General features: G+C 48.0%; 2 protein-coding genes and 1 long non-coding RNA gene across 24 annotated transcripts; 1 reads left to right on the top strand and 2 right to left on the bottom strand.

Annotated features, from left to right (window-relative positions):
- ZNF789 (zinc finger protein 789) lies at window positions 1-14,900 on the top strand. Of its 18 annotated transcripts, XM_031665585.1 has the most exons (6): window positions 31-222; window positions 3,563-3,640; window positions 6,844-6,970; window positions 11,011-11,125; window positions 11,303-11,416; window positions 13,784-14,900. In XM_031665585.1, the coding sequence occupies exons 4-6, from the start codon at window positions 11,110-11,112 to the stop codon at window positions 14,794-14,796; spliced, it is 1,143 nt and encodes a 380-aa protein (XP_031521445.1). In that variant the 5' UTR covers window positions 31-222; window positions 3,563-3,640; window positions 6,844-6,970; window positions 11,011-11,109; the 3' UTR covers window positions 14,797-14,900. The 18 variants fall into 18 exon arrangements, 16 of the variants coding, with proteins under 16 accessions (XP_031521437.1, XP_031521439.1, XP_031521445.1 ...); XM_031665577.1 differs by lacking the exon at window positions 11,011-11,125 and having other exon boundaries at window positions 1-222; XM_031665579.1 differs by lacking the exon at window positions 11,011-11,125 and having other exon boundaries at window positions 18-36.
- LOC110742693 lies at window positions 3,531-6,932 on the bottom strand. The gene is made up of 2 exons (XR_002520696.1): window positions 6,823-6,932; window positions 3,531-4,059 (listed from the first exon to the last, which is right to left on the bottom strand). It is a non-coding gene; the product is annotated as an uncharacterized LOC110742693 (long non-coding RNA).
- On the bottom strand, window positions 13,827-27,103 carry ZNF394 (zinc finger protein 394). Of its 5 annotated transcripts, XR_002520690.2 has the most exons (5): window positions 26,386-27,103; window positions 25,470-25,596; window positions 19,982-20,146; window positions 17,917-18,007; window positions 17,608-17,769 (listed from the first exon to the last, which is right to left on the bottom strand). XR_002520690.2 is itself a non-coding variant. In XM_021935169.2 (3 exons), the coding sequence occupies exons 1-3, from the start codon at window positions 26,839-26,841 to the stop codon at window positions 14,249-14,251; spliced, it is 606 nt and encodes a 201-aa protein (XP_021790861.2). In that variant the 5' UTR covers window positions 26,842-27,103; the 3' UTR covers window positions 13,827-14,248. The 5 variants fall into 5 exon arrangements, 2 of the variants coding, with proteins under 2 accessions (XP_021790861.2, XP_021790859.2); XR_002520688.2 differs by having other exon boundaries at window positions 17,608-18,007; XR_002520689.2 differs by lacking the exon at window positions 17,917-18,007.

Genomic DNA, 27,103 nt, shown 5'->3' with positions numbered 1-27,103 from the left:
GGCCAATGGCAGGGACGCTTCGCTCGGCAAGCGCAGGTGGAGCCAGCGAGAGCCTCTGAGGCTGTCGGGGTGGTTGTGCCCGTTGCTCGGGCAAGGGGTGCTTCGCCGAGGGGCGCGGACCAGACAGACCCCGGGTCGGGCCTGGGCACCCCGAGAGGAGAGCCCAGCCCCGCCGCCGCACCTGGTGGAGGCGGCGCGGCGGAGATTCGGAGGCATCAGCAGGTTTGGGAAGAAGGAAGCGAGTGTTGTGGGGGGCGTCGGTGCTTGGGGGAGGCCACTCCGGAGACCCCCGGCTCTCAGGGGACGCTCCCGGGCCTGTGCGGCAGCTCTCGGGACCCGTGGCACCGGCTTTTGAGTATTTTCGGCGGTGTCAAGTCTTTAGCAGCGAGAGGAGCAAAGTCCGAAGAATGAATGGCTGGTGAACGCCGGGGCTTGGTTTTATTAGACTGGGAGATGAGCCGTGGTTGTTAGTGGAAGGTGTTCACGTGATTGTGAAGAAGCGGCATTTAGGAATTTCTCAAAAGTTAACAATCCCGTCCAGTTAAAGTTTTGAGTTTATTGTGCATGCAGAGGAACAGCTGGGAAATTGTTCCAATGGCAGCTTAGAAAGCTAAATGAGGAAGTGCAGTGATCTTGATTGTAATTGGCCATTATCAACTTGCATTCCTTCTAGGGTAAGTCGAGCTGGATCAGCCTTGCATCTGTAGCTGATTGGTTCCGTTGGACTAGAAAAAAAGCTTCCTTCCTGGTCAGCGCACACTTTTCAGGGAAATAAGGAATTGTTGTTGTTGCTGTTGTTGTTTTTGAAGCGATGTGTCACTTTGTTGCCCGAGCTGGAGTACAGGCAACCTCCAACTCCCGGGTTCAAGCGATTCTCCTGCCTCAGCCTCCCGAGTAGCTGGGACTACAGGCACGCGCCACCATGCCCGGCTAATTTTTGTATTTTTAGTAGAGATGGGGTTTCACTATGTTGGCCAGGGTGGTCTTGAACTCCTGACCTCGTGATCCGCCCGCCTCGGCCTCCCAAAGTGCCGGGATTTACAGGCGTGAGCCACCGCGCCAGGCCTGTTGTTTTTAAGAGAGACAGGGTCTCGCTGTGTCACCCAGGGTGGAGTGTAGTGGTGCCATCATAGCTCACTGCAGTCTCCAACTCCTGAACTCAAGGGAGAAATCAGTGTATTTTAAATGCCTTATGTGGCTGTGGGTGGTTGGCCTAGGGCTATACCCAAAACATGGCCTCCATTTAATTTTTCATTAGCAAGTCTGACATCCAGATGCACAGCCTTCACAAACAGATGTTCAATAAATACAGTGCAGGGTTGTCCAATCTCTTGGCTTCCCTGGGCCACATTGGAAGAAGAATGGTCTTGGGCTACACATAAAATACACAAACACTAAAAATAGCTGATGAGCAAAAAAACAAATTGCAAAAAAATCTCGTAACGTTTTAATACAGTTTACAAATTTGTGTTGGATTGGATTCAAAGTCGTCCTGGGCCACATGCGGCTCACAGGCTGAGGGTTGGACAAGTTTGGTATAGAGAATGAAAGGGATGTGGCCTCTGCCCCAGCCTGGGAGCCACTGATCAGGATACTTTTTAGAGTGTACCTTTTTGAAGAGGCAGAGGGTCCGCCCTGGGCAACATAGCAAGACCCCATCTACAAAAAAACTACAAACAGCTGGACGTGGTGGTGCATTCTTGCACTCCCAGCTACTTAGGAGACTGAGGCAGAAGCATTGCTTAAGCCCAGGAGTTCGAGGCTACAGTGAGCCATGATTACACCACTGCACTCCAGCATGGGTGATAGAGGGAGACTCCTCAAAAAAAAAAAAAAAAAAAGGTCAGGCGCGGCGGCTCACGCCTGTAATCCCAGCACTTTGGGAGGCTAAGGCGGGCGGATCATGAGGTCAGGAGATTGAGACTATCCTGGCTAACAGGGTGAAACCCCGTCTCTACTAAAAATACAAAAAGTTAGCCGGCTGGTGGTGGGCCTGTAGTCCCAGCTACCGAGGCTTATGCAGGAGAATGGTGTGAACTCCGGAAGGTGGAGCTTGCAGCGAGCCAAGATCACGCCACTGCACTCCAGCCTGGGTGACAGAGCCAGACTCTGTCTCAAAAAAAAAAAAAAAAAAAAGGCAAAGCGTGTTCTAAACTGTGTTTTCAGGGAAGGTGAACTGTGCTCAGGGCACCACAAAGCCTGGAAAGCAATTCTATTAAAATTCACCCTTAGAAAGCAAGTTTGTAGGCGAGGCGCGGTGGCTCACCCCTGTAATCCTAGCACTTTAGGAGGCTGAGGTGGGTGGATCACCTAAGGGCAGGAGTTCAAGACCAGCCTGACCAACATGGTGAAACCCCATTTCAACTAAAAATACAAAAAAATTAGCTGGGCATGGTGGCGGGCACCTGTAATCCCAGCTACTTCTGGAGGCTGAGGCAGGAGAGTGGCTTGAACCCGGGAGGCGGAGGTTGCTGTGAGCAGAGATTGTGCCATTGCACTCCAGCCTGCATGACAGGAATGAAACTCTGTCTAAAAAAAAAAAAAGATAGCAAGTCTATAATTGTTACTGTTGCTGAATCCTGCTAGCAAATCACCAGGCTAGAGGTGGCGGTTGAGGGACCCCCCTAGAACACTTTCAGAGGGGGCTTGTTAGCAGGTGGAGCTGGCCGTAGGAGCAGGGTTAGAAATACATAAGTAGATTTAGAGAAAGAAAAGCTGGTTAACTGGAATCCCTAGGATAACTAGACTTGAACATCCTGTGTGATAGGGGAGGGGAGCATTTGGCTTTTCTCCTGTTGGTCCTAAATTACAGGGAGTGGGGAGCAAAATTTTGGATAAAGCTGTTATTGATCAAGTCCTGATGTGGGGCCCGTGCCTCAGAGGCTATGGTTTGGTTTCCAGAGCTGGTTGCTGCAGGGTGTGGATCAGAGTGCTATGTGTGGTTTGTTTTTTTTTTTTTTTTTTTTTTTTGAGACGGAGTCTTGCTCTGTTGTCAGGCTGGAATACAGTGGTACAATCTTGGCTCACTGCAACCTCCGCCTCCCAGGTTCAAGTGATTCTCCTGCCTCAGCCTCCCGAGTAGCTGGGACTACAGGCGCATGCCACCACGCCCAGCTAATTATTTGTATTTTAGTAGAGACGGGGTTTCACCATGTTGGCCAGGATGGTCTCCATCTCCCGATCTCGTGATCCACCTGCCTCAGCCTCCCAAAGTGTTGGGATTACAGGCGTGAGCCACCGCACCTGGCCAGAGAGCTATTTTTATATGTGGTCTATCTGCTGTCCCTTTGTATATGAGGTCCTGAGGATGACATGTTCTAGGGAGAAGGGGAGGGCAGGGCTGCAGGTTCCCTTGGACAGAGCTTGGGAAATAGTTCTAGCCTCAGAAATTCATAGACTTACTGTAGTGGCTCATGTATTTCATCACATGTTCCAACACCAAACACAGGGACTTTGTATTAAGCTTTGTCTGTGGGCCCCATTGGTATTCCTGGTCCCAGATCTGCCAAGCAAGAGAGCTTCAAATTAGGGCTGGCCTTACTATCTTTTTTTTCTTCTCCAGCTCAGCCTGACGCCCAGGATCCCACCCCTTGTCAAAGACCAGGCCGTGGAAGCCATGTTCCCACCAGCCAGGGGGAAGGTGAGCTGTGCCTCCCCCTCTGCTTCATCAGCATACTCACTGCCACCAGCAGCTCCTTCCTCAGGTTGAGCCCTCTTCATCAGTGCGGGGAGTTTTCCTTGTTAGACAGTGCGATGTAGAGAGCTTAGCCTCTGGAGTCACACGGGCTCCCTTCAGCAAGTTACATAAACACTCTGGCTCCAGTTTTCTTTTCTATAAATTGGGTCAATGAGAGTGCCTATCACAGCGAGTTGTGAAGATTCAATGGCAAATGCCCCGTGAAGTCCTTTGCGCAGTATCTGGTTACAGTTCAGCACTGTGTTAAGTTGTTGCTCTTATTACTGTAGTAATTGCCCATTGTTTCTGTCCATGAGCATTATCGTGCATCTACTGCTGTACACTCCAGGTGCTGTCTTCTGTGCTGGGAAATCAACGCTCATCTGTAGGAGAGTACAGTCTGATTAGAGAGATAGATGTGTAAGGAACTTCTCATAATAAATTCTGAACTGTTCCTATGAAAGGGTATAATGGAAGGTCAGTTATTGAATTTGTAGCATTATGGAGGGTGATTAGAAGAGACTGAGTTGTGGCCGGGCGCGGTGGCTCAAGCCTGTAATCCCAGCACTTTGGGAGGCCGAGGCGGGTGGATCATGAGGTCAGGAGATCGAGACCATCCTGGCTAACACGGTGAAACCCCGTCTCTACTAAAAAATACAAAAAACTAGCCGGGCGAGGTGGCGGGCGCCTGTAGTCCCAGCTACTCGGGAGGCTGAGGCAGGAGAATGGCGGGAACCCGGGAGACGGAGCTTGCAGTGAGCTGAGATCCGGCCACTGCACTCCAGCCTGGGTGACAGAGCGAGACTCCGTCTCAAAAAAAAAAAAAAAAAGAAGAGACTGAGTTGTTTTGTCTTTTTTTGAGACAGTGTCTCACTCTGTCGCCCAGGCTGGAATGCAGTGGCATGATCATGGCTCATGACACTCTTGACCTTCCCAGGCTGAGGTGATCCTCCCACCTCAGCCTCCCAAGTAGCTAGAACCACAGGTACATGCTACCAAGGCTGGTTAATTTTTGTATTTTTTATAGACAGGGTTTCACCATGTTGCCCAGGTTGTTTCTGAACTCCTGGCTTGAGCCATCCACCTGCCTCAGCCTCCCAAAGTGCTGGGATTCCAGGCGTGAGCCACCGTGCCCGGCTTAGAAGAGACTGAGTTTGAAAGAAAGGAGAGGCCGGGCCTAGTGGCTCATGCCTGGAATCCCAGCACTTTGGGAGGCTGAGGCAGGTGGATCACCTGAGGTCAGGAGTTTGAGACCTGCCTGGCCAACATATAGTGAAACCCCGTCTCTACTGAAAATATAAAAATTAGCTGGGTGTAGTGGCGCATGCCTATAATCCCATCTACTTGGGAAGCTGAGGCAGGAGAATTGCTTGAACCCAGGAGGTGGAGGTTGCAGTGAGCCAAGATTGAGCCATTAAGCCATTACACTCCAGCCTGGGCAACAAGAGCAAAACTCTGTTTCAAAAAAAAAAAAAAAAAAAAACCAAACAAAAGAAATGGAACTTTTAAGCAACATTTGGGGCCCACCTGGCAACGTACAGGTCCTAGCTGTTGATGGGTTCTTGGAAACTGCAACTTTAAGGGAAACTGTATATCAAAACCACTTTTTTTCCCATCAGTGTTACAGTGAAACAAAGTTATTCCAGGACCTGCTGCTGTACATACTTTTGGTAAAAATCAGTTTCCAAGAACCTATTGTGGATGTTAAGAGAGGAGTTATCTCGTCGCGATGACTCTGGGAGATGAAGCCACTTTATTCCCATGCTTGTTAACCTTGTGCAGGTGCGGGAATGCAGGTGGCTAAGTAGGTCAGATTGAGGACATTGCAGCGCAGCTCTGGTAAAAGAGTGACATTCTGGATGATGGTGAGAAAGGGCCTGCAACCATAGCAGTGGAACTCAGGTTTGATAGGCAGGAAAGAATGTCCTAGGAAAGAATTTGGGAGGTTCTGGTGTGTGCCCACAGAGGGGAGCTACATGAGGCTTCTCAGGATGAGGGTGGGCATTTCTTGTTACTGACCACTTACAGGACAGCGAACATTTGCTGTTTCCCTGCACACGTCCCTGCTGAACCCATGCAGTGTCTTGTGAGAGCAGGGAGTTTGTAGACAGCCGCTGGGCCCCTCTGCCCCGAGGGCTGCAGTGTGGGTGTGGGAGTGAGAGTGTGGCAGCTTCGGTGCTCAGCCCACTGGAGGGGGACAGTCACTTGCAGATGTAATGTCCCCTGTGCTCACTGTGCCGTGTCCACTGTTGCCCCCTCTGGATATGCTACCCAGGCGTCTGCGCCTTGGTCTGTACCTTTTATATTCTCCAGCAACGGGCTCCCCTGGTCTCCGGCATCTGCTTGGCTTGTGGCAATGGGATGAAGAGGGTTGGAGGACGGGGAACAGGGTTCCAGAGGTCTGGGGGAAACTGAGGTTGGGTTTCTCTTCCCACGGCTCCCTCCCCAGGCTGTGGGATGGGTGTGGCTGCATCCTCTTCGGCCCCAGCTGCAGTCTTGCTCCCCTTCCAGCAGCCTTCTGGGCTCCAGCACCCCTCCCCACCTTACCCCTTCAGACCTAGCAGGCCCTGATTCCCCAGGGTGGCCAGCACCTGTGAGCTTCCACATTTCTTGTTCATGTTCGTTGAGACTATTCATCCCTTTGTCGATAGTCTGCACATTAACCAATCCCCCAGTGACCTCATCTCTTTCGTAAGGAAGCTGGGGCAGAAGCAATAGGTTATTTTTATAGAGCAGGGGTCAGCAAACTACCCTCGACCTCTTGGTAAAGTTTCCCTGAAACACAGCTGTGCCTATTCGCTTACTTGTCCATGGCTGCTTTTGTGCTCCAACACAAAAGCTGTTACTCAAATTGTTGATTTGCTGTTCTTCAAATCAACAGCAGATTTGAGGAACTGGAACAGAGACCAGAGGGCCTGAAAAGCCTAAAATATTTACCCTCTGGCCCTTTAGAGATTAAGTATGTTGACCCCGTGGTATGGAAGCCAGCACATGTCTGGCCTGAGGGCCATCAGGCCTGAAAGGAGCCCTGAGTCTATTCCTTATGAATTGGGTGCCCTTGGCCTACACACTTTACCTCCCAAACCTCGGTTTCCTCACCTGTGGAATAATCATTGCGCGTAAGTTATTGTAAGAATTGCAGTTACCTTTATCAGCTACTTTTCCAGGAGCTGCTCTCGTTTGAGGATGTGGCGATGTACTTCACCAGAGAGGAGTGGGGCCACCTCGACTGGGGTCAGAAGGACCTCTACCGAGATGTGATGCTGGAGAACTACAGGAACATGGTCTTGCTGGGTAGGACACAGCTTGAAGATTGGGCTTTGTCTGTGTTCTGAGTGTCTGTGCAAGCCCTTAGTCCCTTATCTGCAATTCCAGAATCAGAAAAAGTGCTGAAAACTGAAAGTTTTTTTCATAACTTGTGTGGCTACAAGCCCTGACCAGACATCACCACAGTGAAACCTGACTTCACCCCATAGGAAACCATTTATTGTCTTTATTTTTCCAACTTGGTGTGCATATCTGTATACCCAACTTCAGAAATAACCGTGTAGGCCGGGTGCGGTGGCTCACGCCTGTAATCCTAGCACTTTGGGATTCTGAGGCAGGTGGGTCACCTCAGGTCAGTAGTTTGAGACCAGCCTGGCTAATATGGTAAAACCCATCTCTACTTAAGATACGAAAATTAGCCGGTTGTGGTGGTGCACGCTTGTAGTCCCAGTTACTTGGGAGGCTGAGGCAGGAGAATCGCTTGAACCCAGGAGGGAGAGGTTGCACTGAGCCGAGATCACGCCAGTGCATTCCAGCCTGGGCGACAGAGTGAGACTCCATCCCAAAACAAAACAAAACAACAACAAAAATAACTGTATTTGAGGGCACCACTCCAAACCCTACTGGGGATGATACGTTATGTAAAATATTTACACCAGGTCACCTTTCTGAAATGGGAAAAATTCTGACTCCTGAAACACATCTGGTCCTAAGGGTTTCACATAAGGGACTGGGGACAGCGAATAGTCGTGTTGTGTTAGGGCTCAGACAGAGACACTTCATGTGTTCTTCACTCTCACCCCATGTTCCTCATCTGTAAGACCTGCAGGAGTTGAGAATTACGGTAGATTTACATTCCAAAGGCTCACTTCTTATGCTCTTGAAAGTCTTTTTCTTTCTTCTCTCTGGAAATGGGTAACTTCTTGGTGTGTAGCATTAGTGGGTGCTCAGGAAATGATTTTAAACCAACTTCATTTCTGAACCTTCACTGCTTCCATCTTTTCAGGAGCCTACCTTGTCCTATTCCACTGTAGTCTCCTACTGTGGGAATTGCCTTGCTAAATAGTTTTCTTTCCAGGACCACATGTTTAACCCCTGCACTGACACTCTTAGCACAGAGTCTTGACCACCTCTTGTGGGATCGTCCACCCACCTCTGGATTTTTATAATTTTAATGTTCCCTTTAAAAGCATTACAAGGCCAGGCGTGGTGGCTCACGCCTGTAATCTCAGCATTTTGGGAGGCCAAGGTGGGCGGATGATGATGTCAGGAGACCGAGACCATCCTGGCTAACACGGTGAAACCCCGTCTTTACTAAAAATACAAAAAATTAGCCGGGCGTGGTGGCGGGCGCCTGTAGTCCCAGCTACTCGGGAGGCTGAGGCAGGAGAATGGCGTGAACCTGGGAGGTGGAGCTTGCAGTGAGCCAAGATTGCGCCACTGAACTCCAGCCTGGGCAACAGAGCAAGACTCCATCTCAAAAAAAAAAAAGACATTACAAGAGCAAACATAAGTACATGGAAGGCATAGAAAAGGAGGAGAAGAGGAAAGTGTTCATGAGTAACACTGTTAATATTTTGGAAGATTTCCTTCCAATCTTTTTTTCTATGCCTTTACAAAAGTAGCTGAACATAGTCTATGTGTAATCCTGTAATCTGTTTTAAACTTAACATTATTGTATCAGTGTTTCCCCACAGAATCAGTAAATGAGCATAATATAATTCCATTGTGTGAGCCATGGTACTATTTCATTGTTTTTCCATGTGGGAACATTCAGCTTGGCTTTGTTTCTGTTCGTTGGTTTGCTTGTGTATTTATAATGTTTGAATAGATGTTTCTAAGTATAAATCTTTATATGAATTTTTGATCATTTCCCAAGATACTTTCCCAAAATCAGAATTTTTAAGTTAAATGAGATGGCACTTTAATCTTTATTGATTACTGAATGATTCTTCAACAAAATTTGTACTGTTTTGCATATCCAATAGTAACATTTCAGAGTGCGTCTTTGTTTTTTTTTTTTTTTGACAGAGTTTCGCTATTGTTGCCCAGGCTGGAGTGCAATGGCACGATCTCGGCTCACCGCATACTCCACCTCCCAGGTTCAAGCGATTCTCCTGCCTCAGACTCCCTAGTAGCTGAGATTACAGGCATGTGCCACCACGGATGGCTAATTTTGTATTTTTAGTAGAGATAGGGTTTCCCCATGTTGGTCAGGCAGGTCTTGAACTCCCAACCTAAGGTGATCCACCCGCCTCAGCCTCCCAAAGTGCTGGGACTACAGGCGTGAGCCACCATGCCTGGCTGAGAGTGCTTTTTTACTATATCCCTGCCCTCTTTTATGGATTTTACTAGTTCTAAAAATAATTTTGATCACAGAAATTTTGGAAAATACGTCAGTACATACAGTAGATAATAAAATCACCTGCGGGCCTACTTTCCAGAAATAACTTTTGTTATTAACATTTCGGTTTCCTTTTTCCCAATCCGTCTTGTGTCTATTACAGGGCAAGGATCCCTTATCCAAAATGCTGGGGACCAAAAGTGTTTTGGATTTCGGATTTTTTTTGGATTTTGGAGTACTCACATATATGTAGTAAGATAATTTGAGGACCTGACCCAAGTCTAAACAGGAAATTCACTTATGTTTCATATACACCTTAGGCGCATATCTTGAAAGTCCTTTTGTCTTTCCCTGGAGAAGGCTGAATTAACTGTGTGTTGTGCGCCTGCGTTTTGACTGCCACTGGTCACATGAGGTCAGGTGTGGAAGTCTCCACTTCTGTCAGGTTAGTGCTTAAAAAGTTTCAGATCTGGGAGCATTTTGGATTAGGGATGCTCAAACTGTATTAATTACTTACACACGCATACATAACACACACACTACATAGTTTTTTAAAACAAAATTTGGGGCCAGGTATGGTGGCTCACGCCTGTAATCCCAGCACTTTGGGAGGGAGGCTGAGGCGTGCAGATCACCTGAGGTTGGGAGTTCGAGACCAGCCTGAGCAACATGGAGAAACCCTGTCTCTACTAAAAATACAAAATTAGCCAGGCGTGGTGGCACATGCCTGTAATCCCAGCTATTCTGGAGGCTGAGGCAGGAGAATTGCTTGAACCCGGGAGGCAGAGGTTGTGGTGAGCTGAGATTGTGCCATTGCACTCCAGCCTGGGCAACAATAGCGAAGCTCCGTCTCAGAAAAAAAAAAAATTTGGATCATGCTATATGTGAGTTTTGCATTCTGCTTTAAAATACATAGGCAGCATTTTTCTATTTTAATAAATAGTTGGGCTGGGCGTGGTGGCTCATGCTTGTAATCCCAGCTCTTTGGGAGGCGGAGGCAGGCAGATCACTTGAGTTCAGGGGTTCAAGACCAGCTTGGCCAAAATGGTGAAATCTCATACCTACTAAAAATGCAAAAATTAGCTGGGCGTGGTGGCCACGTGCCTGTAATTCCAGCTACTTGGGAGGCTGAGACAGGAGAATCACTTGAACCTGGGAGGCGGAGGTAGCAGTGAACAGAGATGACACAAGTGCACTCCAGCCTGGGTGACGAGAGTGAAACTCTGTCTCAAAAAAAATAAAAATAAAAATAAAAACTTAGCCGGGTGGGGGCGACAGCACAGACTCCGTCTCAAAATAAATAAATTTATTTATAAATAAATAAATACATAGTTGGCTAAGTACAGTGGCTCAAACCTGTAATCCCAGCACTTTGGGAGGCCGAGGTGGGTGGAGCACCTGAGGTCAGGAGTTCGAGACCAGCCTGGTCAACATGGTGAAACCTGTCTCTACTAAAAATACAAAAATTAGCTGGGCATGGTGGCGGGTGCCCGTAGTTCCAGCTACTTGGGAGGCTGAAGCAGTATAATTACTTGATCCTGGGAGACAGAGGTTGCAGTGAGTCGAGATTGTCACTCCAGCCTGGGTTACAGAGCAAGACTCCGTCTCAAAAATAAAAAAAATAAACAATTGAATACAAGGATTTTTAATATCTGCCTAATACTTATGCCTTCACCGCATTAATGTGCTACGCTTGATTTAATTGTTCCCTTTCGATATTCAGTTTATTTCCAGTTTGACGCTGCAATCCCACTGTGCTGAACGTCTCTGGCACATTCATCTTGGTTGCAATTGTACTTTAGGCTATATTTCTAAGAGTGAAATGACCACAGCCAAAGGTATGAACATTGTTCAGGCTTTCAATAAAGACTGCCAGATATTTACAAAGATTGTGCCAATCTCTATTCTCACCAGCCCTTCTGATTATTGTCCTTATCTCTGCCTGCCACTGAGCCCCTGGGCCATGTCTCTGTAACTCACTAACAGCCACATCCCATTTACTTCCCCATGAGTAGGATTTCAGTTTCCCAAACCTGAGGTGATCTGTCAGCTGGAGAACTGGGACGAGCAGTGGATCCTGGATCTACCGAGAGCTGGGAGTAGGAAGGCTTCCGGTAGTGCTTGCCCAGGTGGGTGAGGAAGAGACCCAGGCGAGTGGAATCAGGAAGAGGAAGGGAAGGCACGTTAGTGAAGCCCCTTCTCTGTGCCAGACGCAGAGCCAGGTGCTGGGCATATATTATCCCACTTCTTCATCACTGCTGCCCTGTGAGGTGGGAGGAAGATCGGCATCCCTACTTCCCAGATGAAGAGACTAAGATTAAGAAATCTTGGCCGGGCGTGGTGGCTCACGCCTGTAATTCTAGCACTTTGGGAGGCCAAGTCGGGTGGATCACCTGAGGCCCAGAGTTGACCAGCCTGGCCAACATGGTGAAACCCCGTCTCTACTGAAAATACAAAAATTAGCCAGGCGTAGTGGTGTGTGCCTGTAATCCCAGCTACCTGGGAGGCTGAGGCAGGAGAATTGCCAGAACCTGGGAGGCAGAGGCTGCAGTGAGCCAAGATCACGCCACTGAACTCCAGCCTGAGTGACAGAGCAAGACTCTGTCTCAAAAAAAAAAAAAAAACCTCACACAGGCCTGGTATGGGGGCTCACACCGGTAATCCCAGCACTTTGGGCAGTAGAGGCAGGAGGATCACTTGAGCCCAGGCGTTCAGGATCAGCCTGGGCGACATGGTGAAAACCCATCTCTACAAAAAATACAAATTTAAGCCGGGTGTGGTGGCGCATGCCTGTAGTCCCAGCTACTCAGGAGGCTGAGGTGCAAGGACCAGTTGAGGCTGGGAGGCAGAGGTTGCAGTGAGCTGAGATTACGTGACTGTACTCCAGCCTGGGTGACAGAGCAAGACTCTCAAAAAAGAACTCTCACAGTTGGGAGGTGGACACTGGGGTTTGACTTCAAGTCTAGAACATTCATCCTCTCCTGCAGGAAAAAGCGCTGCTCGGACACAGCTGCTCTAGTGTTTTCTAAGTGACAGCTCTCAGGGCACCCTAGATGCCCCTTGATTCCACCCTCATTACTTGTCCTCTCTCTGTGCTGCCTCTTGTTCCCTTGCTTTGTTTTGTTTCCATATTACTCCCATATTTCCTGACATATCTGCATTTTTCTACTTACTGTGTCCTGATGCAGCTCCTCCTGTTTTTCACATCCAAGGTTTCTCCATGGCACTACTGACATTTTGGGCTGATGAATTCTCTGGGGGCGGGATGGGGGCATGTCCTGTGCATTTATGTCCTGTGCATTTTAGGATGTTAAGTAGCAGCCCTGGCCTGCACCCACTAGATGCCATTTGAACCTCCCCAGGTGTGACAACCAGAAATGTATCCAGACATTGTCTGAACCCTGCTCACCCCTAGTTGCTCTAGTCAGTTGGCTTTTGTCCCTATTTCCCTCTGGTTCCTTTTCTGTTCTATCCTATACTTTGTCCATTTTTAAGCAGATGTTTCACCTAGAGTTATTAAAAACTTGTATCTAGGCCGGGTACAGTGGCTTACACTTATAATCCCAGCACTTTTGGAGGCCGAGATGGGCAGATCGCTTGAGGCCAGGAGTTTGAGACCCACCTGGCCAACATGGCGAAACCCCATCTCTACTAAAAATAAAAAAACTAGCCGGGCGTGGTGGTGCGTGCCTGTAATCCCAGCTACTCAGGAGGCTGAGGCACAAGAATCTCTTGAACCCAGGAAGTGGAGATTGCAATGAGTCGAGATCATGCCACTGCACTCTGGCCTAGGCATGTCTCAAACAAAAAGCATGTATCTTGAAAAATAACATGCTACCTCTGACATTTATTTGGCACCACTCAGTGGTGCCAAACAACTTACTAGAGTAAGTTGTTTTTCTGATAATGGTGATGGGCTCTGCTCTCACATTCTCTGGCATACACACTCCTGTGCATTTTTAGTGAGTTTGTTGGTGCCGAGAGCTCTTTTTGTTATGACAGTGAAGAGTCCAGTGAAAGTTAGAATTTTGGGCTGGGTGCAGTGGCTCACGCCTGTAATCCCGGCACTTTGGGAGGCTGAGGCAGGTGGATCACCTGAGGTCAGGAGTTCGAGACCAGCCTGACCAACATGGTGAAACCCCATCTCTACAAAAATTAGCTGAGTATGGTGGGCTGGCGTCTGTAATCCCAGCTACTCGGGAGGCTGAGGCGGGGGAATCATTTGAACCTGGGAAGCGGAGGTTGCAGTGAGCTGAGATCGCGCCACTGCACTCTAGCCTGGGCAACAGAGCGAGACTCCGTCTCAAAAAAAAAAAAAAAAAAAGAAAAAGAAAAGAGAAAAATTCAGAATTTTGGCCTCTTGAGTGTGATGATGTAAACAAGAGATCACTTCTTAGCTTCATTTGATTGTCCTAGAGCCCTAACAGTTAGCTTCTCTTCCTTTTTTTCTTCTGCAGTGGATAGGTCATTTATATCTTTTCTTGTTATTTGGCTAGGTTCTGAAGCCAGACACAAGATGAAAAAGCTAACTCCAAAACAGAAGTTTTCTGAAGATTTAGAGTCATATAAGATATCAGTGGTAATGCAGGAATCAGCCGAGAAACTTTCAGAAAAGTTACATAAGTGTAAAGAATTTGTGGACAGTTGCAGGCTTACTTTCCCTACTAGTGGCGATGAATACAGCAGGGGCTTCCTTCAAAACCTTAACCTTATTCAAGATGAGAATGTGCAAACCAGGTGGAAGCAGGGCAGGTATGATGAGGATGACAAACCCCTCAATCAAAGATCTTTTCTTTTGGGGCACGAGCAAATTCTCACAAGAGCAAAGTCTTATGAATGCAGTGAATGTGGAAAAGTCATTAGGCGTAAGGCATGGTTTGATCAACATCAAAGAATTCACTTCTTAGAGAATCCCTTTGAATGTAAGGTATGTGGGCAAGCCTTCAGACAGCGGTCAGCTCTTACGGTCCATAAACAGTGTCACCTGCAAAACAAGCCATACAGATGTCATGACTGTGGAAAGTGTTTTCGGCAGCTCGCGTATCTTGTTGAACATAAGAGGATTCATACCAAAGAAAAACCCTATAAATGTAGTGAATGTGAAAAAACCTTTAGTCAGAATTCAACCCTTATTCGACATCAGGTGATCCACAGTGGAGAAAAACGCCATAAATGCCTTGAGTGTGGAAAAGCCTTTGGCCGGCATTCAACCCTTCTGTGTCATCAACAGATTCACAGTAAACCGAACACCCATAAATGCAGTGAATGTGGACAGTCCTTTGGTCGGAATGTGGATCTCATTCAGCATCAAAGAATCCATACAAAGGAGGAATTCTTTCAATGTGGAGAATGTGGGAAAACGTTTAGTTTTAAGAGGAATCTTTTTCGACATCAGGTCATTCACACCGGAAGCCAGCCCTACCAATGTGTCATATGTGGAAAATCTTTCAAGTGGCACACAAGCTTTATTAAGCACCAGGGCACTCACAAAGGACAGATATCCACGTGATATTAACTGGAAAGCAGTCATTGAAGGACTAGAACTTCTGCTTCAAGTGTGTATCACATGATTGTTTTCATGAAAAGCAATAAATGTAACAAAGAGTTTTTCTATGGGGGCCCTCTTTTTGTGGCCAATCTGCTGCCCTAGTGAAGAAACACTTCAAAGGAAATGTTAGCCTGGGCAACATAGTGAGATCCTGTCTCTACAAAAAACAAAAAAGCCAGGTGTGGTGGCTCACACCTCCAGTCCCAGCTACTGAGAAGGCTGAGATGGGAGGATCGCGTTAGCCCAGGAGTTCAAGGCTGCAGTGAGCCATGATGTGTCACTGTACTCCCGCCTGGGTGACAGAGCGAGGCTGTCTCAAAAAAAAAAAAAAAAGAAAAAAAAGTTTACTAGGCTGTTGTGTTCACTCTCTTGCACCCTCTATGCCCTCATCCCCTCCAGCCTAGTTAAGGCAGAAGCGAGCCATAGAAGCTTTGCCCTGTGGTCGCCAGGCTGGGGACCATTGAATGGGTTGTGAATGATTGAAGGACTGAAGAATGGGCCAGGTGCAGTGGCTCATGCCTGTAATCCCAGCACTTTGGGAGGCTAAGAATGGAGAATCACTTGAGGTCAAGACTTCAAGACTAGCCTGGCCAACATGGTGAAACCCCGTCTCTACAGTGGCTCATGCCTGTAATCCCAGCACTTTGGGAGGCTAAGAATGGAGAATCACTTGAGGTCAAGAGTTCAAGACTAGCCTGGCCAACATGGTGAAACCCCGTCTCTACTGAAAATACAAAAATTAGCTGGCCATGGTGGCACGTGCCTGTAGTTCCAGCTACTTGGGAGGCTGAGGCAGGAGAGTTGCTTGGACCTGGGAGGCAGAGGTTGCAGTGAGCTGAGAACACACCACTGCACTCCAGCCTGGACAACAGAGTGAGACTCCATCTCAAAAAAAAAGGATTGAAAAAGAATGCTTTTCCTGTATTACATACAACTATGACCTGCTAATGTATAGACTTAAAAAAACAAACAAAAAAAACTAAGGGCTACTCACTAGTAACTAGTGAGGTATGAAGAACTGCTAAAAGTTGCCCATAATCAGGCCGGGCGTGGTAGCTCATACCTGTAATCCTAGCACTTTGGGAGGCCAAAGCGGGTGGATCATGAGGTCAGGAGTTCAAGACGAGCCTAGCCAAGATGGTGAAACCCCGTTTCTACTAAAAATACAAAAATTAGCCAGGCACAGTGGCGGGCACCTGTAATCCCAGCTACTTGGGAGGCTGAGGCAGGAGAATCACTTGAACCCGGGAGGCAGAGGTTGCAGTGACCCGAGATTGCATCAGTGCACTCTATCCTGGGAGACAGACCAAGACTCCGTCTCAAAAAAAAAAGTTGCGCATAATCTAAAATGAATGTGTTAGTAGATTCTGGAAAGAGCTATACGTCAGTATTTGTAATAGGTGCTGTGGGCCCTGCTGAAGTCCCTCTGGCCTTACTTACACCTTCTGTGGGCATCATCTGACTGTGTCTGCACCTTGTGGCCTGAGGGCAAAAGAGACATCCTGGGAGCAGCCGTCAACCAATCATTGATGGGCATTTGATAAACACCAAGTTCTCCATCTCCCCATGTGTGGAAAACTCTGAAGCATGTGTTTTAGTTTCCAGAGGTTCCCCAGGAATTGCACACAGGCACTCACCATGGTAGCTGCCTCACTGGGTGACTTCTCTGTCTTCCACCTTCCCTAACAGTATTGCAACCTCTCCCCAACAAATAAACTCCTTGTATTCAAAAAGTGTCAATTATGGTCTCTGAGGAGCCATATCCCTTCTGTTTTCACAGTTATTCTAAGCACATTCTGACATTCAGTTTAAATAGGTTGAGCTGAGTGTATTCTCCCTAGAGCTCAACAATATAAGAGATCCACTTAAATGATTTTGATATCCTAAACATCATCCTATGTCTGTATTAAACATTGATCTAATTTGCCGGGCGTGGTGGTGGGTGCCTGTAATTCCAGCTACTTGGGAGGCTGAGACAGGAGAATCGCTTGAACCAGGGCGGTGGAGGTTGCCGTGAGCCAAGATTGCACCACTGCATTCCAGCCTGGGCGACAGAGTGAGACCCTGTGTCAAAACAAAAAAAAACAAAACAAAACAAAAATTGCTCTCAGGCCAGGTGCAGTGGGTCACACCTCTGATTCTCCAACACTTTGGGATGCTGAGGCGGATGGATCACTTCAACCCAGGAGTTTTGAGACCAGCCTGGCCAACATGGCAAAACCTCTTTTTTTTTTTTTTTTTTTTGAGATGGAGTCTCGTTCTGTCGCCCAGGCTGGAGTGCAGTGGTGCAATCTCGGCTCACTGCAACCTCTGCCTCCTGGGTTCAAGCAATTCTCCTGCTTCAGCCCCCCGAGTAGCTGGGACAACAGGCACCCGTCACCATGCCCAGCTAACTTTTGTATTTTCAGTAGAGATGGGGTTTCGCCATGTTGGCCAGGCTGGTCTTGAATGCCTGACCTCGTGATCTGCCAGCCTCAGCCTCCCAGTGTTGGACTTATAGGCGTGAGCCACTGCGCCCCGTCTCTCTTATACTTTTAAAGTACAAAAACTAGCTGGGTATGGTGGTTGTGTGCCTGTAGTCTCAGCTGCTTGGGAGGCTGAGGTGGAAGGATCGCTTAAACCCAGGAAGTTGAGGCTGCAAGTGAGCCAAGATCATGCCACTGCACTCCAGACTGGGCGACAAAGTGAGACCTTGTTTTTTAATTAATTTTTTTTAAAAAAAGATAGTTTGTATTTACAATTTTCTCCAATGACTAGGCATTCAGGCACTTGTCACTCAGATTAATCCTCATGTTTAAAGAAGATACAAACAGGAGAGAACAGTAATTCACTGAGTAGTCATATCCAAAGCGCAGCCATCCTGAGATGGCTACAGACTTAGAGGGAGGTGTAGATGCTGTCCAGGCCAGACACTCTTCAGTTTCCAGACAGTTCCTAGAGCAAAAGAAGCCACCATTACCTACACCCAGACTAGACCCACAGTTCTGCCCTGTGTTTTTCAGAGGCCGGTAGTGCCCTGACTGCTGCTTCCTGATGATATTCCTTCAAGCAGAGGCCTCTATTACATGTGCCCCAGCTCACCTGCATCGGGAGAGGGTGGTCTCCTGACCGTGATGGTGGGTGCCCCTAGTGGAGCTGAGCAGACACCCCCTTCCCTTCATTTTCACAGGACCTGGAAAGGACAAGCACACTTGCTCTACTGGAGATGATTTTTATGTTCTATTTTATTCATTTCTGCACGAAATACTCAAAATTTGTATAATAAGCCTTGTGATATCATGATAAATATATATTTGGTCTTCATCCTCAGTGACTAGCAGAGAGCTCCCCAAACCTTGGAGAATTCCTGAGGGATAAGGGTGCCAAGAGCGTCTTTTAATACTTGGTCTTTTGACACTTGTTCCTGACACGGAGCTGCTAAACCCACTGGAATTTCCTTAGTGATGCATGTCTTTGTTCTAATAAGGCAACTCTTGGATTCCCAATGGGTTCAACTTGGGGGCTGGTCACTGGAAAGACCAAGGCATGATTAGAAACTTGGAAGCCAAGGCGGGCGGATCACGAAGTCAGGAGATAGAGACCATCCTGGCCAACATGGTGAAACCCTGTCTCTACTACACTACAAAAAGTTAGCTGGGCATGGTGGCGAGTGCCTGTAGTCCCAGCTACTCGGGAGGCTGAGGGAGGAGAATGGCGTGAACCCGGGAGGTGGAGCTTGCAGTGAGCTGAGATCTGGCCACTGCACTCCAGCCTGGGCGACAGTGCGAGACTCTGTCTCAGAAAAAAAAAAAAAAAAAAATTGGAACTTCCAGTTCAAGGAGAATTGCTTGAACCCAGCAGGTGGAGGCTGCAGTGAGCAAAGATCCTGCCACTGTACTCCAGCCTGGGCCACAGAGGTAGACTGTCTTAAAAAAAAAAAAAAAAAGAAATCCACTTTGGGAGCCAAGGCAAGCAGATCCCCTGAGGTCAGGAGTTTGAGACCAGCCTGGCCAACACGGTGAAATCCCGTCTCTACTAAAAATACACAAATTAACTGGGTGCAGTGGCAGGTGCCTGTAATCCCAGCTACTCGGGAGGCTGAGGCAGGAGAATCGCTTGAACCCGGGAGGTGGAGGTTGCAGTGAGCCAATATCATGCCACTGCACTCCAGCCTGGGTGACAGAGCAAGAATCCGTCTCAAAAAAAAGAAATCAGTAAGTCAAAAAACTGAACTCCTAGGCCCCTAGAATGGGAAAGAGGGACTATGTAAAATTAGGTTTTCTGGAAAGTGAAAAATAAAGTGTTTCTTGTGAGCACTGAGCTTTACCAGGTCTTCTGGGGATTATGAAGTAGTTGAAACCCTCTCTACCGTCTAAGGACAAAGGCAAATTTTAAAAGACTAAAATACATTCTTAGAGAAGTATTAGTAACTGTAGTGAGCAAGATTTGGTTCAAAAGTGAATAAAGAGGCTGGGCGTGGTGGCTCATGTGTGTAATCCCAGCACTTTGGAAGGCTGAGGTGGGCAGATTGCCTGAGCTCAGGAGTTCACTAGCGGCCTAGGCAACACGGTGAAACCCCATCTCTACTAAAATACAAAAAATTAGCCAGGCGTGGCACGGTGCGCCTGCAGTCCCAGGTACTCGGAAGGCTGAGGCAGGTGAATTGCTTGAACCCAGGAGGTGGAAGTTGCAGTGAGCTGAGATCATGCCACTGCACTCCAGCCTGGGTGACAGAGCAAGACTCCATCTCAAAAAACAAACAAACAAACAAAAAAAAACAACGAAGTAAGTAAAGGTAGGCTGGGTGTGGTGGCTCATGTGTGTAATTCCAGCACTTTGGGAGGCTGAGGCAGGAGGATTCCTTGAGCCTAGGAGGTTGAGACCAGCCTGGGCAACATAGCAAGACCCTATTTCTTAAAAAAAAAAGAAAAATAGCTGGGTTTGGTAGTGTGCCTGTGGTCCCAGCTACTCAGGAGGTTAAGACAGACGATTACTTGAGCCCAGGTTGAGGCCACAGTGAGCCATGATCACACCGCTGAGCTCCAGCCGGGGGAATACGACAAGACCCAATCTCAAAAATAAACACATAAATAAAGGTAGAGCACAGATGACAACGACAGAACCCTCTTACATGTTGGCCTCACTCTTATCATCAGAAGTCTCTTACCTGGCACCAGCTCACATTTCAGAAGGCCCCTTACTTCCTCATTCCTCACTCACTGAAACTATCAGTCTGTAATGGGGCTCAGGACGGATTGAACCTATCTTGTAGTAGATCCTCAAGGAAGATCCATAATTGACTGATATACTCCAAATGGCAAGGAATGTCGTTCTGGACAGGAAAAGAAACAGGCCAAGTCACACAGAAACATATCAAAATGATAGCACTTTATTTCTTTCTTTTTTGAGATAGAGTCTTGTTCTGTTGCCCAGGCTGGAGTGCAGTGGCGTGATCTCAGCTCACTGCAACCTCCGCCTCCTGGGTTCAAGTGATTCTCCTGCCTCAGCCTACCGAATAGCTGGGATTACAGGTACACACCACCACGCCCAGCTCATTTTTGTATTTTTAGTAGAGACGGGGTTTTACCATGTTGGCCAGGCTGGTTTCAAACTCCTGATCTCAAATGATCTGCCTGCCTTGGCCTCCCAAAGTACTGGAATTACAGGCGTGAGCCACCGCGCCCAGCCGACAGCACTTTATTTTGATGAATTCTTTGGTGTCGGATAAGGTGTGTACTTTGTCTAAATCTTTCCCCACATTCAAGACATTTGTAAGGCTTTTCTCCAGTGTGAATTCTCTGGTGTTTAATGAGGGTTGCACTCTGATTGAAGCGTTTCCCACAGACAGAACATTCATAGGGCTTCTCCCCAGTGTGGATCCTCTGGTGTTTAAAGAGGTCGGAGCGCTGTTTGAAGCTTTTCTCGCATTCTTCACACTTATAGGGTCTCTCCCCTTTATGTAGTCTCTGATGTCTAAAAAGGTGGGAAATATGACAGGTTTCCCCGCATTCCTCACATTTAAAATGTTTGTCTCTACTGTGGGTACTTTGATGACGATTTAGGTGTGAATTCTGCCTGAAGCGCTCCCCACATTTCAGACAGGTGTATGGCTTCTCACCTGTGTGTGTCCTCTGGTGCTTGGTCAGGGCAGCGCTCTGGCTGAAGCTTTTCCCACATTCTTGGCAGCCATAGGGTTTCTCACCTGTGTGGATTCTCTGGTGTCTAAAGAGGTCAGAGCGTTGTTTGAAACTCTTCCCACAGTTACCACATTTATAAGGTCTTTCTTCACGGAGCTGCCTCTGGGTCTCAAAAAGGTTGGAATGATGGAAACTGTCTCCACTGTCAGACTTGTGAGGTTTCAGCATGTGCCACGTCACCATGTGGAAACTCTGCTTGCACTTGTTCCCGTGTTCCTCACCATCTGTGGGCCTCTCTGCTTTTGGGATGTGCTGACACAGAACAAGGTTGGAGCGTCTGGCACTGTTCTGCAGGTCATTATTTTTAGAGTCTTCCCCTTCTATGGAACCGTTCTTGTTGACATCTGAGATGCTGTTGCGTCCTTGTGCTTCAGGAGAATTTTCAAGTTTCAGGGGGAGGGGGTTTCTGGACTGCTTTTCCACGCTGTCCTCATGGGTACTGCCACACTTAGACAACAGGGGGCGCTTCCCCTGGAACGCTTCTTGTAGTCGCCCCTGTGGCTCTGCTTCTAAAATTTCTTGCATTGGAATCAACTCTTTGTTCTCAGCTCTGCTTTCCAAACCTGAAACATGAAAATACAAATTCCTGCCATTGCATTTCTGTGCAACACTGAAATAAGCAAGTGCTGGCAGAATGTTAAATCCTCAAATCCCTTTTACTTTTTATTTTAATTAATTTATTTTTTGAGAAGGAGTCTTGCTTTGTCACCAGGCTGGAGTGCAGTGGCCTGATCTCAGTTCACTGCAACCTCTGCCTCCTGAGTTCGAGTGATTCTCCTGCCTCAGCCTCCAGAGTAGCTGGGGTTACAGGCGCACACCAGCACATCCAGCTAATTTTTATATATATATATATATATATATATTTTTTTTTTTGAGGCGGAGTCTCTGTTGCCCAGGCTGGAGTGCAGTGGCGGGATCTCAGCTCATGGCCTCCGCCTCCCAGTTCACATGCATTCTGCCTCAGCCTCCCAAGTAGCTGGGACTACAGGTGCCCGCCACTAAGCCCGGCCCCTAGTTTTTTTGTAGTATTTTTAGTAGAGATGGGGTTTCACCGTGTTGGCCAGGATGGTCTCGATCTCCTGACCTCGTGATCCGCCCATCTCGGCCTCCCAAAGTGCTGGGATTACAGGCTTGAGCCACCATGCTTGGCCTAATTTTTATATTTTTAGTAGAGATAGGGTTTCACCATGTTGGCCAGGATGGTCTCTATCTCTTGACCACATGATCTGCTTGCCTCGGTCTCCCTATTTATTTATTTTGAGACGCAGTCTCACTCTGTCGCTATGTATTTTGAGACAGAGTCTCACTCTGTTGCCCAGGCTGGAGTACAGTGGCGCGATCTCGGCTCACTGCAACCTCTGCCACCAGGGTTCAAGTGATTCTCCTGCCTCAGCCTCCCAAGTAGTGGGGATTACAGGTGCCAATTCTGCTAGTTTTAGTAGAGACAGGGTTTCACCATCTTGGCCAGGCTGGTCTTGAACTCCTGACCTTGTGATTCACCTGCCTTGGCCTCCCAAAGTTCTCGGATTACAGGGTGAGCCACAGCACCCAGTTTATATTTTATTTTATCTTACCGTATCTTATTGTATTTTTGAGATGGAGTCTCACTCTGTTGCCCAGGCTGGAGTGCAGTGGTGTGATCTCTGCTTACTGCAACCTCTGCCTCCCAGGTTCAAGTGATTCTCCTGCCTCGGCCTCCCGAGTAGCTGGGATTACAGGCACCCGCCACCATGCCCGGCTAATTTTTTTGTAGTTTTAGTGGAGACAGGGTTTCACCATCTTGGTCAGGATGATCTCAAACTCCTCTGACCTTGTCATCCACCCACCTTGGCCTTGCAAGGTGTTGCAATTACAGGAGTGAGCCACTGCACCCAGCTATTTTATTTTTTTTGAGATGGAGTTTCGCTCATTGCCAAGGCTGGAGTGCAGTGGCATGATCTTCGCTCACTGCAACCTCCAACTCCCAGGTTCAAGCAATTCCCCTGCCTCAGCCTCGAAAGTAGCTGGGATTACAGGCACGTGCCACCACACCCGGCTAACTTTTGTATTTTTAGTAGAGATGGGGTTTTACCATCTTGGTCAGGCTGGTCTCAAACTCCTGACCTCAGGTGATCCACCTGGCCTTGGCCTCCCAAAGTGTGGGATTACTGGCGTAAGCCACTGCGCCCAGCCTATTTTTTATTTTTTTGAGACAGAGTCTCACTCTGTCACCCAGGTTGGAGTGTAGTGGCATGATCTCGACTCACTGCAACCTCCACCTCCCAGGTTCAAGTGATTCTCCTGCCTCAGCTTTCTGAGTAGCTGGAATTACAGGTGCCCATTAACTGGCGTGGCTAATTTTTGTATTTTTAGTAAAGACGGGGTTTTACCATGTTGGCCAGGCTGGTCTTGAACTCCTGACCTCAAGTGATTTGCCTGCCTTGGCCTCCCAAAGTGCTAGGGTTACAGGTGTGAGCCACCTCGGCCTCCCAAAGTTGTGGGATTACAGGTATGAGTCACCACACCCGGCACAAGGGAGCAATTTGAGCAAAGCTCTGAAGCTTTGCTTCCTACAGAGCTAGAGTAGAATATTTCAGGCAGAGCGGTCACATAGCACAAAGACCAGGAGGCAGAGGGGCTTGGCATATTTTGGAGCAGCAAGGCAGTGTGGCCAGAGTGGGTGAGGGGCAGCGGAAGGGATGGGTGGGTAAGCAGGTGCCAGGGCCCCTGCACATCAGGCATCACAGGCCCGACTAATTTTTTGCATTTCTAGTAGAGACGGTGTTTTACTATGTTGGCCAAGTGGGTTTTGAACTCCTGACCTTGTGATCTGCCCACCTCGGCCTCCCAAAGTACTGAGATTACAGACGTGAGCTATCACCTGGCCAAATGTATTACTATTTTTTTAATTAAAAAAATTTTTTTTAAAAAGATGGGGTCTTGCTGTGTTGCCCAGGTTGGTCTTGAGCTCCTGGCCTCAAACAATCCTCCCATCTGGGCCTCCCAAAGTGCTAGGATTACAGGTGAGAGTCACCGTGACCGGCCAACAGCAAATGTTGACGAGAATGTGGAGAAAGAAAAATTCTCAATATTGCTGGTGGCGTATACATTAGTTATGAGCTCTTTGGAGAGTAAGATGAACATACAGTTGTCTCCTCTTCTCTGTGGGGACACATTCCAAGACCCCCAGTGATGCCTGAAACTGTGTATAGTACCAAAGCCTCTCTCTCTCTCTATATATATATATAATGTTTTTTCTTATACATACATCCCTTTAACCAAGTTTAATTCATAAATTAGGTACATTAAGAGATTAACAATAACTATCAATTATAACAATATACTTAACTAGGTTTGGTAGCTCACACCTGCAATCCCAGCACTTTGGGAAGCTGAGGCAGGAGAATCACCTGAGGTCAGGAGTTCAAGACCAGTCTGGCCAACATGGGGAAATCCCGTCTCTACTAAAAATACAAAATTAGCTGAGCATGGTGGGGCATGTCTGTAATTCCAGCTACTCAGGGGACAGAGGCAGGAGAATTGCTTGGCTTGGGAGGCAGAGGTTGCAATGAGCTGAGACCACACCACTGCACTCACTCCCCCGGGCAACAAGAGGAAAACTCCATCTCAAGAAAACCCCCAAAACCAAAGACAAAAAATGAAAAACAAATGCTATACTGTAATAATAGTCATGTGAATGTGGTCTCTGTCTTAAAATATCTGGTTGTACTGCGTACTGTGTGTAAGTGAAACCACAGAAAGCAAAACCAGGAAGAGGGGACTACTGCCTGTCTCTAGGCATATTCTCTTCAGAAACTCCAACATAGGAACAAATACACAAAAATATGCAAGAATATACAAGAATGTTCGGTGCAACGCTGTAATGGTTAAAACTTAAGACACCTAGATGTCCATTAACAGAAATGGATAGAATTCTGGAGTATCTGGACAGTAAAACAGGTAGAGCTCCATGCATCAACATGAGTAAATCTCAAAAATGTAATATTGAGTTAAAAAAAAGCCATACAGTAATGATATACAGCGTGGAGCTACGTGTCTATGTAGAGACAATATAAGACATGCATGGAAGTCATAAACACAACAGTCAGCTTACTGAGAAGGATAGAGGGGAAGGATTTCCAGGAGGCTATGTGGGGGCCTCACCTCCAGCTGGAACATATTTCTCTGGCAATGTGGCCAAGTATTAAGATCGGATAAACTTGGGTGGTGGACACAGGGGATGGTCATTATCTATTTTTTTTTTATATAGTTTTCTGTATGTATAAGACATTAAAAATGAACCAAAGTAAAAAGCTGAATCTAGCACCTAGCAGTACATAGGCTCCTGCCTGGGTTACAGATAGACACCTGAAGGCTCTCAGCCCAAGTCTGGGAATGGCATAATGGCTCAGGGATGGTAATGGACCACCCCTTCACAAATCACACACCACAATAAACCAGCAGAGCAACAGCACTCACTAGGCGGAACTGTGCTCCCGGAATCCTTCTGTGCACTCTCTCTGCAGAAGTCCCTCCGTGCTGGGTCCAGGCGCTCCCACTCCTCCCAGGTTAGAGACACAGCCATGTCCTCGAAAGTCGCCATCCCCTGGGAACAACACAAGAGCCCAATTCAGTACCTGCTGTCCCTGTACAGCACTATCACTCTTCTTGATTCTTGGACTGACCAGGGAGTTTGGAGAGATCAGAGATAGAGGCTGACATTCTCTTGTAATGCTGAAAAGCCTTTCTGTGGACTATTTACACTAATTTTGGGGGTAGGTAAGAGCAAAATATTTCTTTAACTTGTATCACTGTGATGTATGGGAATAGAAATATGACATAGATTAAAAGTACACACGACCGGGCGCGGTGGATCATACCTGTAATCCCAGCACTTTGGGAGGCCACGGCGGGCGGATCACCTGAGGTCAGGAGATTGAGACCAGCCTGGCCAACACGGTGAAACCCCATCTCTCCTAAAAATACAAAAATTAGCCGGGCGTGGTAGCGGGCGCCTGTAATCCCAGCTACTCAGGAGGCTGAGGCAGGAGAATCGCTTGGACCCGGGAGTCAGAGGTTGCAGTGAGCCGAGATCGCGCCATTGCACTCCAGCCTGGGCGACAAGACTGAAACTCCACCTCAAACAACAACAACAGAAAAGGAAAAAAAAAGAAAAAAAGAAAAAAGAAAATCAGTAATCCGTGTTGGCTTTATGCTGAGGTCTATAAAGTCATCTCCTGGATGGATCTGTCACTGTGGCCTGCGGAAAGGAAGTCCATACACACCCCAACGTTCACACGAAATGTAATAAGGAAATAACTTCCGAAACGCAGAGCACCCCATACACGCCTATTTTCCACACTCCCACCTCCAGAATGGGTCTTTCGCTTCTCACCTGAGGTGAGGTTCCATCGAGCGCTCGCTGCAGAGCCCGCACCACGGCCACTGCCTCCTCCCCGCTCTCCGGGCAGTGCTCTCGCACCCAGGCTTGGAGCTCCTCGGGCAGGATGGTGAGGAACTGCTCCAGCACCAGCAGCTCCAGGATCTGCTCCTTGGAGAGCAGCTCAGGCCTCAGCCACCGACGACAGAGTTCTCGGAGCCGGCTCAGCGCCTCTTCCGGTCCAGCCACCTCCTGATAACGCAGCTGCCTAAAGTGCAGTCGAGAAGTTTCGGGGTCTGGCCAAGCCCCTGGATAGCCGGGCTCCCAACTTCCGGGTGAGTCTTCCTCCACTTTCACGGGCAAAAGTCCGTCGCGTTGGGACGGCGCCGCTTCTTTGGACCTCGCAGCCATCACCCAGGGTCCCAACTCGGCGTCACTGCCGCGACTCTGGGCGGTCAAGCTGGAATTCATCTTTCTCCGGCATGTGCTGCCCTTCCTGGAGTCTTCCTTTCAGGTGAAGAAAGAGCAAACCCAAGGAACTCATCAGCCCTCAAACCCTCCGGTCCCAAACACCGGGCCCCACCACACCAGGCCCCTCTCCCACACTTCTTCCTTTCCTCAGCTTTGCGTCTACAGCTCCCTCAGTCCAGCCACCGAAAACATCCCGTGCCGGAAGTGCGTCACGGACGCCCTGCGCCACCCTTCCCTGCATTTCCGGGGCCTCTCTAGGCGC

This window comes from Papio anubis, chromosome 4 (genome assembly GCF_008728515.1).
Source record: "Papio anubis isolate 15944 chromosome 4, Panubis1.0, whole genome shotgun sequence".
Taxonomy (NCBI): Eukaryota; Metazoa; Chordata; class Mammalia; order Primates; family Cercopithecidae; genus Papio; species Papio anubis.
The sequence above is the reverse complement of the archived record's forward strand: the minus strand, read 5'-3'. Positions and strand labels throughout refer to the sequence as shown.